This window comes from Cryptomeria japonica, chromosome 7 (assembly GCF_030272615.1).
Source record: "Cryptomeria japonica chromosome 7, Sugi_1.0, whole genome shotgun sequence".
Classification (NCBI taxonomy): domain Eukaryota; kingdom Viridiplantae; phylum Streptophyta; class Pinopsida; order Cupressales; family Cupressaceae; genus Cryptomeria; species Cryptomeria japonica.
The window spans coordinates 617709635-617722479 of NC_081411.1; the positions used below are offsets into that span (position 1 = coordinate 617709635).

A 12845-nucleotide genomic window follows, 5' to 3' on the forward strand; every position below is an offset into this window, starting at 1 on the left:
ATGCATTGTCAAGTACATTATTATTTCCTGCATTTAATTTATCAGTTGTAGCGATAAACATCGTGTTTGTTTTTTCAACATTTTTTAAAATATGGAGAACACATCACATGAAATAGAATGTCATGGGCATAAAAGAATCTGGCTACAAATCGTCAACATCCTCACATGCTTGCAAATTCAACAAGATAAGCAGTATATTTTTCTTGTCACAAGTGGCCTTTTCCACCCTCTATTAGAATCCTCTCCCTTCACATCCCTATTGATTCTAGATGATAAATTCACTCCAACATAGATTGTAGACACACACTTCTAGATTTTGCCTCACTCTCCTATCCAACCTAGCCATTTCAGCTCTTTTTTCCAATTTTTTTTCACAGACCCTGATCCCATGTTTGGTGACACCTAACAAATGGTGCTAGTGCTACTATAGCTCCCACAAAAATCATTTTTGCATATATGACAGCCAATGTCTACTTTCCCATGAAATTTTGGACTTAAATAATTATCCAAAGGGTAGACATACTAAAGAAGGGTTATGTGGGTTTGAATAATCCTTTTGCATCTATAATGTCAATAATTGAAAGGCATGCAAAAGGGTTTGATGTAGCACTTTTGTTTTTAGAACAATCAACATTTGGTTCATTTACTTTCATATTCAATTGCTTAACCTCCACCTTATACTCATTTTGATTTCCAAAAAATAATTGTGATGGGGAATTGAAGAAAAAGCAACAAAAACAATCTTAGGATTTTTGAAAAAAATAAAAAAAATAAATTGTAAAATAGCACCTATTTTCAGCCATGGGGATTGTTGCTTACTTGGCAATGAGTGAAAATGATTCCCTATCCTAAAAATGGCTGCAGACCTTACCCTTATCTCCTTCCTCTTCTTAATCTACGAGTGCAAACATCAAAGATGATTGTGGCAAGGCAAGTTTTGCAGGAAATGGATTTAAGCGGAGAGTTAGTAAGGGCTCTTTTTTTCTTAACTTTATCTCACAATAAATGAATGCCCATAAATACAATAATGTAAAAACAAAAAAAGTAGTAACTTAATATTCATATCCAATATCACTACATCTCAATGACATAGTGCTTAATCTAGGTATTAGCACAGCAGAGTGATGGAACACTATTACAAATTTTAAGCATCACATGCCTTATGTCCACCACAATATCATTTAAGGTACAATACAAAAATTTACATGTAAGAAATGATAGAGAAAATATAGACAATAGGTCTTCGAATGCCATGGACCTCAAGAGTCATCTGCTAGCTCAAGAGGCGAGAACTTGGCTCAGGTGCTTTTTTGCCCAACCACGAAGCTTATGATCCCCCAAAATCTTTCAAGAAATGAAAGTTACCCAGCCCTGCACGAGATGCCTAGCTACCTGGAAACAATGATTGAGATGTGACAGCTTCATAAAGGATGTGGAGGGGCTTGTGGGATCCCCATGCCCCTCTTAAAATGTGATTTATTTAATTTAAAGACAAGCAAGCAGACACCAGACTCTCACTAGGATATCAAGCCCCCATGGATGCTATTGTTATGACCCAATTCTGAAATCCATTATCAGCAACTTAACAAGAAATTGTTTACGATAGTAAGACTTCACAATTTCTTATTTCTAACCTTGACCAGAGCGATCGTTGCAGATCGTGATTATTGATATGAGCAGATTGTATATCTTTGTCATGCCCCCAGTCTTTCATAAATACTAAGACCTCACGATCTCACCTACAGATCATTATCAAAACACCTATGATCGATATCAATGCATATTAAGGCTGGACGCGGTTGGTGTAGAATTCGGATCAGTTATGTTGAGGCTGGATTAGCAGTCATTTACATGAGATAGAAACTATTAATGGTTGCATTAAGGCATAACTAAACATAACTAAAACTCCCATGTCAATGAAGAGCCACGAACCAAGGGACTCGTTACATTGGATAAGGCATTAATGGTGAAAGGACTTGTTCCTTCAAACTGAACTGAGGGATATTAAAGGATTAAATCAGATCAGAGGAAAATCAAATATTTTCATAGATATCACTCTGATTCAATATTTATCAAGAGGAAGATCAAGTATTACTGCATGTGACAACAGATTGGTATGACATATCTCACTTATTGCTAAGTGACTATTTGCAATTATATTTTATGAAACATTAAGAATAAAGAACAAATATCTATAATTTGAGACATTATATTTATAAATGTATATTAGGAGATATTTTCAATAATTTGCATTGGTAATAATAAGAAAATCAGATTTATACTCAATTTGTTCTACATTCATACTACTTGAAAGACCAATATATTACATGGTCTAGCCCTTGACCTTTCACTAATGCCTTTGTGAGGATAGGTTGGTTTGTGTAGGGAGAGGCAGAGTAATTCCTCACAAGACGGGTAAATCCCAAGATGGGGTGTGGATAGGTGTTTGTGAAACCTTGAGAGAGAAGTCCCAAGATGGGGTATGGACCTGTGTTCCTGAAACCTTGAGGAGCTTGCTTGTAGATTGGTTTCTAAGCGCCCTAGCACAATAATTCCCTGTCCTCAATTAGGGATAGGGAAGTAACAAGGATAAACCCTAAATATAATTGGTTGTTGATTGTATTATGAAGAATTAGTTGTTCTCTAATCTCAAGAGCTTAATTTAAGGCATAATAATATTTAATGATGTATGTTAATTATTGGGAAATTGGCTGCCTCCTAGTAGGGGACATTATATCTATTCTAGGAATGCATTTACAATTTCCCTAAGGATGCCATTCCAGTGATGTGTCCTTGGTTTTATCATGGATAGGGGATGAGTAGTGGATATTCCTTTTTGCCTTGTTGTCCTAGAGGAATTGGGGGCTTTGGGAGGTGTTGTGTATTTGGGAAGGGACACTTCCATGTGTTACACAATTTTAGTTGTTTTAGGTACATGATGCTTTCATTCTTCCTATTGGAGTGCTGTTGAGCTTACTGGAGCCTCTTAAAACTTGTTGAGGTTAACTTGGGATGATCATATGGAGCCTACCTAATCTTACCAAGGATATGACTTTTGCATGTTTAGGACAATTTTGTCAGAGTTCGTTTGGAGCTATATGTGACAATTGTCCACAAATGGACAACATGCTCTCCATGAAATTTGTATCCATGCCATTCAATGCCATATGTTCTTATTTAAACTTGTCTACTAATTGTGTTTAGAATTTCTTTTTCTAAATGTAAGGAAACTATATTAAACTAAAAGCTACTATCAACAACATATTCTATGTATTTAGATTATATCTATGAATTGGATAATAAGACGTGTATACATATTCCATTAATTTGAATTGTTGGCCTGACTTTCAATTGCATTTAGATTGGCTTTCATTTTCCAACATGAATTATTTCTACACTAAATTCTCAATGATGGGTAGATGAAGTTACACTCATTATGTTAAAACAATCAAGATAAAGTTTTCCTTTTATGCAACTTCTATTTATTCAAATATTTAACAATAATTATTTTATATTTTCGTAGATATCACTCTGATTCAATACTTTGTTGTTTTGTCTGAGCTTCACAGCCACTTCTTGAAGTACCCCTAGATACAGAAACAAGCAAACTACAAGTCTTCACAAAGTAAGCTCTTTTGACTGCTTTTTGTCTTAATGTTACATTTTTCTAGCAATATATCAAAATAGCCTATTGCATGAATTAAAATTTATTATTTGAGTATACATCTAATTCTATTTGTATGCTTATTTGTGTGGGATGTGCCATGGTCTTACAAATCATTTTTATTCACTTCTAAAAACACAACACATTACTAATTACACCTCTTGTAGTTATCTCACTCACTGTTAATGATTTTAGCTTCAGTCAGATTACTCCTATCGATGAAATCAAATACATAAGTGGCCTATCGGCCTTGAGCATTTGATTACTATCTTTTCTTTGTATTTCACTATGATTATTGATTATCATAATACATGATTAATAATAGGAAGATAACTATCATGTATATAACTAATATTTTACATGTATATTATTTATACATATACATGATTGAAATATAACCATTGTTAATCTTGCTAATGATGTAAATCATGCTGTTATTCATACTAATTAATAATAATAATCATGCCGACAATACTTATCGCATTGTTGATAATAATTCATACATCGATATTGAGTATCGATATCCATACTATGATACCGATATCATTAGTAATGCCTTGATGTAACTACGGTTCGATAATGTGTATCGAACTTAATTATATTGCAATGTATATCAAACTTAATTATATCACAATGTGTATCGATATTAGTCATCGATAATAAACAGCTGATAACAATTTGTGGACATGTCTACGTAGAGGCATGTCTCTACGCAAACAATGTTCGCGTAGAGACATGTCCCTATGTGTTGTGCGAATCGCACACCCATCCCCGTCTTGGACAGGGACCCCCCAGTTTGTGCCTTTCTGTCTTGCCCTGAAATTTGTCTAAGTCTGGAATTTCCTAACCCTGAAATTCTCGCTAAGTCTGGAATTTCCTGATCCTGAAATTTGGCTAACTCTAAAAACTGAGGAAACCTCCAAAAACTAGAATTTGCAATATAACTCCTGGAGGGCCGAAACCACTCTCAAACATCCTGAAAGTATATATGGAATATAACTTAAAGTATAAGTGCTCACTTATACTTAAATGTTATATTCCATATGCTCAATTTCGGACCCAAAAGCCAAAAGTTGAAAAAGTTAAAAGTTGCCAAACGACCCTCAAGGTCCGAAATTCACTTTAGACCTCCAAATTCGGACCCTGGGGCCGAAATTTCTAAATATGACAAAATCACAAAAGGTGTTATGAGCCTCGAAATCACTTAAGTTTTCCTTTTCGGACCCTGGGGAGCAAAAAGGAAGAAACGCGAAGTATTTAAAAAGGGACGCACTTGGTCCGAAAATTGTAAAAGTGCTCCCCACCTCCGAAAATCACTAACTGATTATGTTTTCGGACCCTTTGGACCAAAATGAAAAAACGCGAAATGTTTCCAAAGGCGTTAAAATTCCGAAAAACACTTGGAAGCTTGTTTTCGGACCCTAGCTCCAAAATGAAAGGTAAAAGGAAATCGCGAAAGTCCCCCCCCACAGCTCCAAAAATATTCTCAATTTGCCAAAAGCGCTTCAAGCCCCGAAAATCACTTTTAAGTGTCCATTTTCGGACCCTAGGACAAAATTAGAAAATGTGAAATAGTGCGAAATGTTTCGAAAAACTCGTCCAGCTCCGAAGTTCGCTTTACAACCCCAAATTCGGACCCCTGCTCCGAAATTTGGAAGCGCATCGATTTCGCAAAAAAACGTCCAAATGGTCCGAAGTCTTCTTAAATTGGCAAAAGTGTTTCAAGGTCCGAAACTTCGGATAGAAGGTTAAAATCGTGAAAACTCAGAAATTTGTAAAAATGCCTTAAAACCCCCAAAATTTGCAAATGCGTTTATAGATCCGAAGTTTTACAAAGGGGCATTTAGGTCCGAAATTTCTACAGGTTACAAAAACGCTGGGAGCTCCGAAATTTGTTTAAATTTGCAAAATATGCTTCAAAACGCTGAAAGCTCCAGAAGGTTAAAATCGCGAAAATACCTTTGGGCACCAAAACGTTTAAACCTCCAAAAAATCGGAACTTCACTTTAAGATTCGCAAAAATGTTAAATGGTCCGAAATTCTGGGCAAGTTGTAAAGCGCCAAATGGCCCGAAGTTTTCTTTTAAATTCCAAAACGCCAGAAGGTCCGAAAATGCTTAGAAGGTTTGTAAGAAACCCCAAGAGCTCCGAATTTCGCCCAAAACATCAATTTCGGACCATGGGGCTGAAATTAAATATTTGGAAGAGTTGCAAAATCCCCAAATGGCCCGAAATATCACTTAAAATGCCAATTTCGGACCCTAGGGGGCTAAATTGGAGAATATGATGAAATTTCAAAAACGTCTAAGTTCTCCGAAATTTACCAGAAAAGCATGAGAGTTAGAGTTTTTTTTAAATTTGCAGAAGTTCTCCAAACCTCCAGAATCGCGCCATAAACCCATTTAAAACGTCCAAGACTCCAAAGGTAAAATCATGCAGAAGTAAAAGACCAAGGATCAGATTTCACAATCGAAGAGAAAGAGAAGCATTTTCAAGATACATCTCACAAAGAGTTTCTCAAGCCAGACGTCGTAATTAAAATTAATGTTTGTTAAAATTAAATTGTTTAATTTTTCAAATTAATTTAATTAAGTGAAATTGGTTGATCGCAGGACGTCATCGAAGAACCAGGAGAAAGACCTGAAACGCAAATCGAGGAAGGATCGCAATTCAAAGCCAGGCACTAAAGACTGGAAAAAGAAAGATACAAGAGCGCAAGAGCAACCAAACATTGGGAACCATGCCGCTGAACAAAGATGAAGTCCACCACGGAGACCACAGACCAAAGAACACTCTGAATGCTGCAAGTTTATGCATTCTCAAAAAAGCACATAGCTGGATTTAAGTCCAAAAATTCAGTTTTAAAAGCTGAAATTGCTTTATTGTAAATTGCCTATGGGTCTCGTGCAAGATATTTTTGTGGATAACTATTCCCAACCACCAAGAAGACCAGATAAACCTGAATTAAAGCCAAAAGTGGTTGATAGTTGAGATATTTGTTGGTTGGATAACTGAGAATTGATTAGGCATGGGTTAAAGCTGTCAGCTTCTGGAAGACAGATCAGGCCCCTTGGATGCAGTCCATCCTAGCCTTCGGTTCAAAATTGTAATATCTATAAAAGGCAGAGGCCTTTCTTTTGTAAAGGGTTAGAGATTGTTAGATAGTTAGATGGTTAGATAGTGAGATGGTTAGATAGTTAGATTTTAGAGTTAGAATAGGTTAGATCTTAGCAGTAGCATAGAGATGTTGTAGAAATTGTTGTAATAGGCAGAAGAGATCAATATATAAACATTGATTCGGTGTTTATTGTCTTGTTTTGATCCTGTTTGCATGGTTTGTTTTAGTATTTTAGATAGATCTTTCTATTTTGGGTGTGCAGGTATTTGATAGATTCGGGCTCATACCACTGAGGATATGCTGATTGTGTATCCTTTTGTGTGGTTAACCTGAGCCTTCGATTGTGCTTAGTTCAATTGCAGGTGTCCGTCTGAGCTGCGCCAAAATTGAGTGCTTAGTCGTGCATCTCCAGTCTGAAAATCTTCCAAGTCCCTTTGAAGATTGCACCATTCCTGCAAGGTTGTGAGCCATTCTGGCCAAGCAGGAATTGGTTATGTTGAATCCGTCTACCCGCATACCCGTGTTGTTAGTTTTAGATCTCCTAACCCTTTCCTTTTGTTCTTTATTGCGTAATTCGAGAATCACAGCAGACTAGCTTGTTGCAAATCATAAGTCCCCTTGTGTTTCCAGCATAAACACATCAAGCCACTGAGAGATCCCGCAGTCAAGACCTGACAAAAGAAATCTTGAGGTTGTCTCCTTTGATCAAACTTAGAAAACAGCATTAGAGACTTCCTTATCTCAAGAGAGAGTAGGATAATCAGTCGGCTATTCTATTCTGCATTGGCCGTATGGAGTTTGCAGCAATGCGATTTCAGACACGTCAACACTATGGAGACATGTGTCCACACTGTTGTATATATAAAACCGATTCAATATGACTTGGGAGGTACCGTAATCAATGAGTGCTGAACAAGTTACAGAAAAATATATATTTTGGAATCATTGGATTAAGCATACATCAGCAGCATTATATATACCATTCTGATCTGCATTACAATCTCTTTATATTGTTTACTTCTCCATATCATTAGTATTGATATTATAATTTCTGCAAATTGACATATATGTATGTTAATATTCAAGAAGAAATTATAAAGACTTTGTGATCAATATCTTATATAGAAAAATTAAAATACCATAACCTCTAAATCTGATCAAACATTAACATGGTATCAGAGCTAGCATAAGGAAAGATCCGATCAGATTGATAAAAAGAGGCAATCTAACCACCACTAAACTCTCTAAAATTTTATATTAAACAAAATGGTGAATGGTGTTAGATTTGAGGACCGACTTGAAGGAGCTGCAAATTTTGTATCTTGGAAAGTTAGAATCATGCTTGCACTAAAAGAACATGATTTGAATACATTTGTGGAGAAGGCAATACCTATACCTGAGGAAGATGATGAGAAACTTATATGAACAAAGAACAACATTAAAGCTATGAAGATGCTAGTGGATGTAGTGAAGGATCATATAGTTCCAATCATATCCAGATTTGAGGACCGACTTGAAGGAGCTGCAAATTTTGTATCTTGGAAAGTTAGAATCATGCTTGCACTAAAAGAACATGATTTGAATACATTTGTGGAGAAGGCAATACCTATACCTGAGGAAGATGATGAGAAACTTATATGAACAAAGAACAACATTAAAGCTATGAAGATGCTAGTGGATGTAGTGAAGGATCATATAGTTCCAATCATATCCAAACTAGATACAACATATCAAATGTTCACAACTCTAGATAACATGTATGAAATAAATAATACTAGCAGGGCTCTGGCTTTAAACCAGCAACTCCACCATGTCAAAATGAACAAGGGAGAAACCATCACATCTTACTTCATGAGGATAACAAAATTAAGAGATCAATTGTACACCATTGGACACACAATTGAGAGCAAGGACTTAACAATGTTGGCCCTTAACAGACTCCCTACATCTTGGGAAGGATTCATACAAGGGATAATTGCTTGATCTAAACTTCCTAAGTTTGATCGTTTATCGACTACATTCAAGAAGAGTTAAGGCTGATCACTAGAGGAATTGGCGTAAATACCTCTAATGAAGAGATTCAAGTCCTAAATTTAAATTCTCACAAGAAAGGGAAGAAAGGCAACTCCAAACGAAGGGAAGGGTAGGACTTCCTGTTGTGTGTTGCACACGCTCCTTGTCGCCGACAGGGTCCCCCTTCCTTTTTTCTTTGAGCCTTTCGTCCTCGCCCTGTTGAGTTTCGCGCAGAGTGTCTCGCGTCCTTTCGAGCGAGTCGGCGACTGGTTCGTTAAGTGAGGATGTCAAGAAATGAGCCGATGAATCCATCAGGCTAGTCTAGCCCTCGGGCACGGTGCCAAGAGTTTGTTCAAAATTTGGAAAATCGCCTTGGATAGGCGTAAGGTGATAGAAATTGGCGAAGCCCGCCAGGCAAGAGCAGTGCGTCTAAAGGTCGCACGAGGACCAAAGTCGCCGCTTTTCGCACAAGAGCTACGAAGTAGATTGCATAAGGTTTGTCTCCGCGATGTTTGTGGGATTGGAGTAAAGGATGATTTTCACCTGCTGGTGAACGAGCGAATTTCCTAGCCAAAATGCCTAGGCTGTGAAACTTGCCCAAATGCCTTAGAATTCCGAAGCCTCCGAAATCCAAATTTGTAGAGTCTGGCGAAAACTGGTCTAGAGTCCGAAATTTTACTTAAGTTCCCAAAATTGCCTTATGGGCCGAATTTCGGACCCAGAGGCCAAAAGGTTAAAATTTCACCTTAAAAAGTTGCTAAAATCGCCTAGGGGGCTGAATTTTGGACCCTGGGGCAAAAATTTTGAAATTCAAAGTTTCCCAAATGGTCCGAAAATGCTTTTTAAATGTTGCAAAAGGTGGGTTTAGGTCCAAAATTCACTTAAAATGCCCAATTTCGGACCCTGGGGCGAAAACTGAATAAGGCAAAATCTTGCAAAATGACCCAAATGGTCCGAATTTCACTTAAACGCCCATTTTTGGACCATGGGGCGAAAATTAGAAAATGTGAAATGCATGTGAAATATTGCAAAAAGACCCCAGAGGTCCGAAATTCACTTTAGACCTACAAATTCAGACCCTGGGGCCGAAATTTCAAGGTATGACAAATTTGCAAAAGGTGTTAAGAGGTCCAAGGTTTTTTTAAAAACTTGCAGAGAGTGGCTTTAGGTCTGAAGTTTTTAAGTTCGCAATTCACTTAAAACCTCAATTTTGGACCCTGGAGCCGAAATCGAAAAGGTGATAAAGTTGCAAAAAAGTTCAAACACTCCGAAATTTGCAAAAGGTGGGTTTAGGTCCGAAAATCTCCAGCTTGCCAAAACACCCGAAATTTGCAAAGCGCGTTTAAAGGTCCGAAGTTTTTACGAAATCTTTAAAGGTCTGAAAGCTTTTCTAGGTTGCTAAAGCATCCAAGAACCCCGAAATTTGCAAAATCATACTAAAGGTCCGAAATTTTGAATGAATTGCAAAAATTGCGAAATCTCCGAAGTTTTTTTTGAAAGCGTTGAAGCTTCGAAATTTGAAGAGGCGAAAGATTGCGAGCATGGGCCTAGGGTCCTAAGTTTTTTGAAAATTGCAAAACATGTTAAGTGCTCCAAAAATCTTAAGTTCGCCAAAAACCCCAAGTGCTCCAAAATTCGCTAGAAGGTTAAAAATCGCGAAATCCCAAAGGGGCGTAAATGGTCTGAAGTCATTTGAAAATCGCAGAAAGAAGCGTCGAATGGTCCGAAGTTCGCCCTTAGGGTTAGATACAAGCAGAGTTTAAAGCTTTGGAGGGGCCTCCATATTCGCCAAGGGGTCCGAAGTTGAAAGGTAAAGCATGTTTGAAATTTTAATGTCCTCTACATCTCCGAAAATCGTTGCGCACAGGCCCAGATATAGAAATTCAAAATTGATAAACCCCCTCCATGCTGCTGCATTTCATGTGAAGAGAGATCACGTCCGATTTTCAAAGAAAAGAGCCGATTTCTCACGATTTGCACTCAAGGTAAAACGCTGCAAACCATTAATCGTTCGAGTTCAAATTGCCAGTTACCCAAGGTAAAAACCGTTTAAAATAATAAATTCCTTTCAAACAGTAACCGCGAAAATTTGAATTAGGGAGATAACCGTTGGAGTTCAAAACTTTGTAGAATTGTCCATTTGCCTTCACGCAGCAAGGTCGGGCAATTCTTCGCCATCCGTTTTTGTTAGGTAAGTACGCTCTGTCTTCCTTGATCATCTGAAATGCTTATAAATCAAACAGACGTATGTGCGAAATCTGATTAAAATGCTGAAATTTTCGAAATCTGCATCTCTTTCGCTTGTAAAACGTTGTTCAAAGCAGTCAAAATTTAGAATTCACTCCTAAGGTTTAACCAGAAATCGCATTTTCAAATTTAGGAGAATTTTTTTCATGCTTTGTCTCTGTTGAAGATCAATCCGAAATCCAGAAAGTGCTTAAGTATAAGTTCGCGATTAAAAGCTTTATGAATGTTGTGGTTAAAATCAATCAAGCTTTTAGCTAGAAATGTCGCTCCATGTCCAATCTAAATTTTGAATTAATCCTGGCATGCTGGAGTATTCTCTATCTAACCCGCCTTACTTCTTTTGTACGACCTCGTAATCCGCATCCGACTGTGCAGGATAAATGCCTAAATCGGCAGTAGAATCATCAAAGACGCCCCCTGCAGCCGAGACATCTCGAGCATCCAAATCAGATATCCCGCGCAAGGTTGAAAGGATGAAGTATCAATATCAGAGAGGAGGATTGAGGGAGTCAAAAGTGCAGAGCGTCTGGGACAATGTCGGTGATACCGACCTTGGCCATATTGACATTCAAGACTTCAGGAATCGGGTCTTCTCACCTAACGCATATGGCAAGCCTAGACAGATGGTGGAAAGTGGCATCGCCCAAGCGGCAGGATTTCGTCCAGCAGTACAAAACTATGAGTTAGTGGTAGAGGCCGCCCGGCACTATCAGCCAAATTCCAGATTGGTGCATTACCGGTTCACATAGTTTGCGAGTAGGTTCCTGTAAATGTCTGAGACCTGCTGAGTACTGTTGTGCGAATCGCACACCCATCCCCGTCTTGGATAGGGACCCCCCGGTTTTCTACCTTTCTGTCTTTGCGGAAGAGGAAGGGATTATGAAGGATCAAGTTGGTGAGTAATGGAGTCTGGAAGGTCATCTTGATCTCCAAATGCCTTGAAATTTGGCTAAGTCTGGAATGTCTTGATCCTGAAATTTGGCTAACTCTGAAAAACTGAGGAAACCTCCAAAAACTAGAATTTGCAATATAACTCCTGGAGGTCTGAAACCACTCTCAAACATCTTGAAAGTATATATGGAATATAAATTAAAGTATAAGAATCACTTATACTTAAATGTTATATTCCATTAAATGATCCTCCGGGGAGATCTTGACAAACTTGCCCAAGTGCCCAAGCTTGCGCTTATTGAATAAAACGTCTAAAATCGCCCAAAATGCCCAATTTCAGACCCTGGGGCTAAAATGTGAAAAAGTTCAAAAGTTGCGAAAATGCCCCAGAGGTCCGAAAATCACTTAAGTTGTCCAATTTCGGACCCTAGGCCAAAAAGTGAAAAAGTTGACAAAACTGGATGGAGGTCCGAAATTCACTTAACTTGCCAAAAGTGCCTTTAGGTCCGAAATTTACCTTAAATTTGCAAAAGACCCCTGTCGTCCGAAAAACACTTAAATGCCCAAATTTCGAACCCTAGCTCCGAATTTGGCATTAAAATCGTGAAATTTCCAAACGCGTTTATAGGTCCGAAATCTGGGTAAATTCGCCAAAAGACGTTTAACGTCCGAAAACTCTGAAGTTCATTTAAAAATCGTGAAATGTGCCTTGCGGTCCGAAGTTATTTTTAAAAAAAAAAGAAGGTGCGCAAGATTTCCAAGTGGCCCGAAAATCACCTTAAAACTTCAATTTCGGACCCTACTTGCGAAATTTCAAGTTTTGGCAAATTTGTAAAAAGGTTCAAAAGCCCCGAAATCTGCAAGATCATACTTTAGCTCCGAAATTCAAAAAGGTGGAAGCTTGCGAACAGAA

General features: G+C 37.8%; 1 protein-coding gene across 1 annotated transcript in view; it reads left to right on the top strand.

The window, feature by feature from the left end:
- LOC131035853 (cytosolic endo-beta-N-acetylglucosaminidase 1) overlaps nt 1-12845 on the top strand; it is a 219624-nt gene that overhangs the window by 175174 nt on the left and 31605 nt on the right. Inside the window, exon 9 of the mRNA XM_057967598.2 lies at nt 3570-3625. Within this exon, the coding sequence (XP_057823581.2) occupies nt 3570-3625 (56 nt within the window). The remainder of the gene's footprint in view (nt 1-3569; nt 3626-12845) is intronic.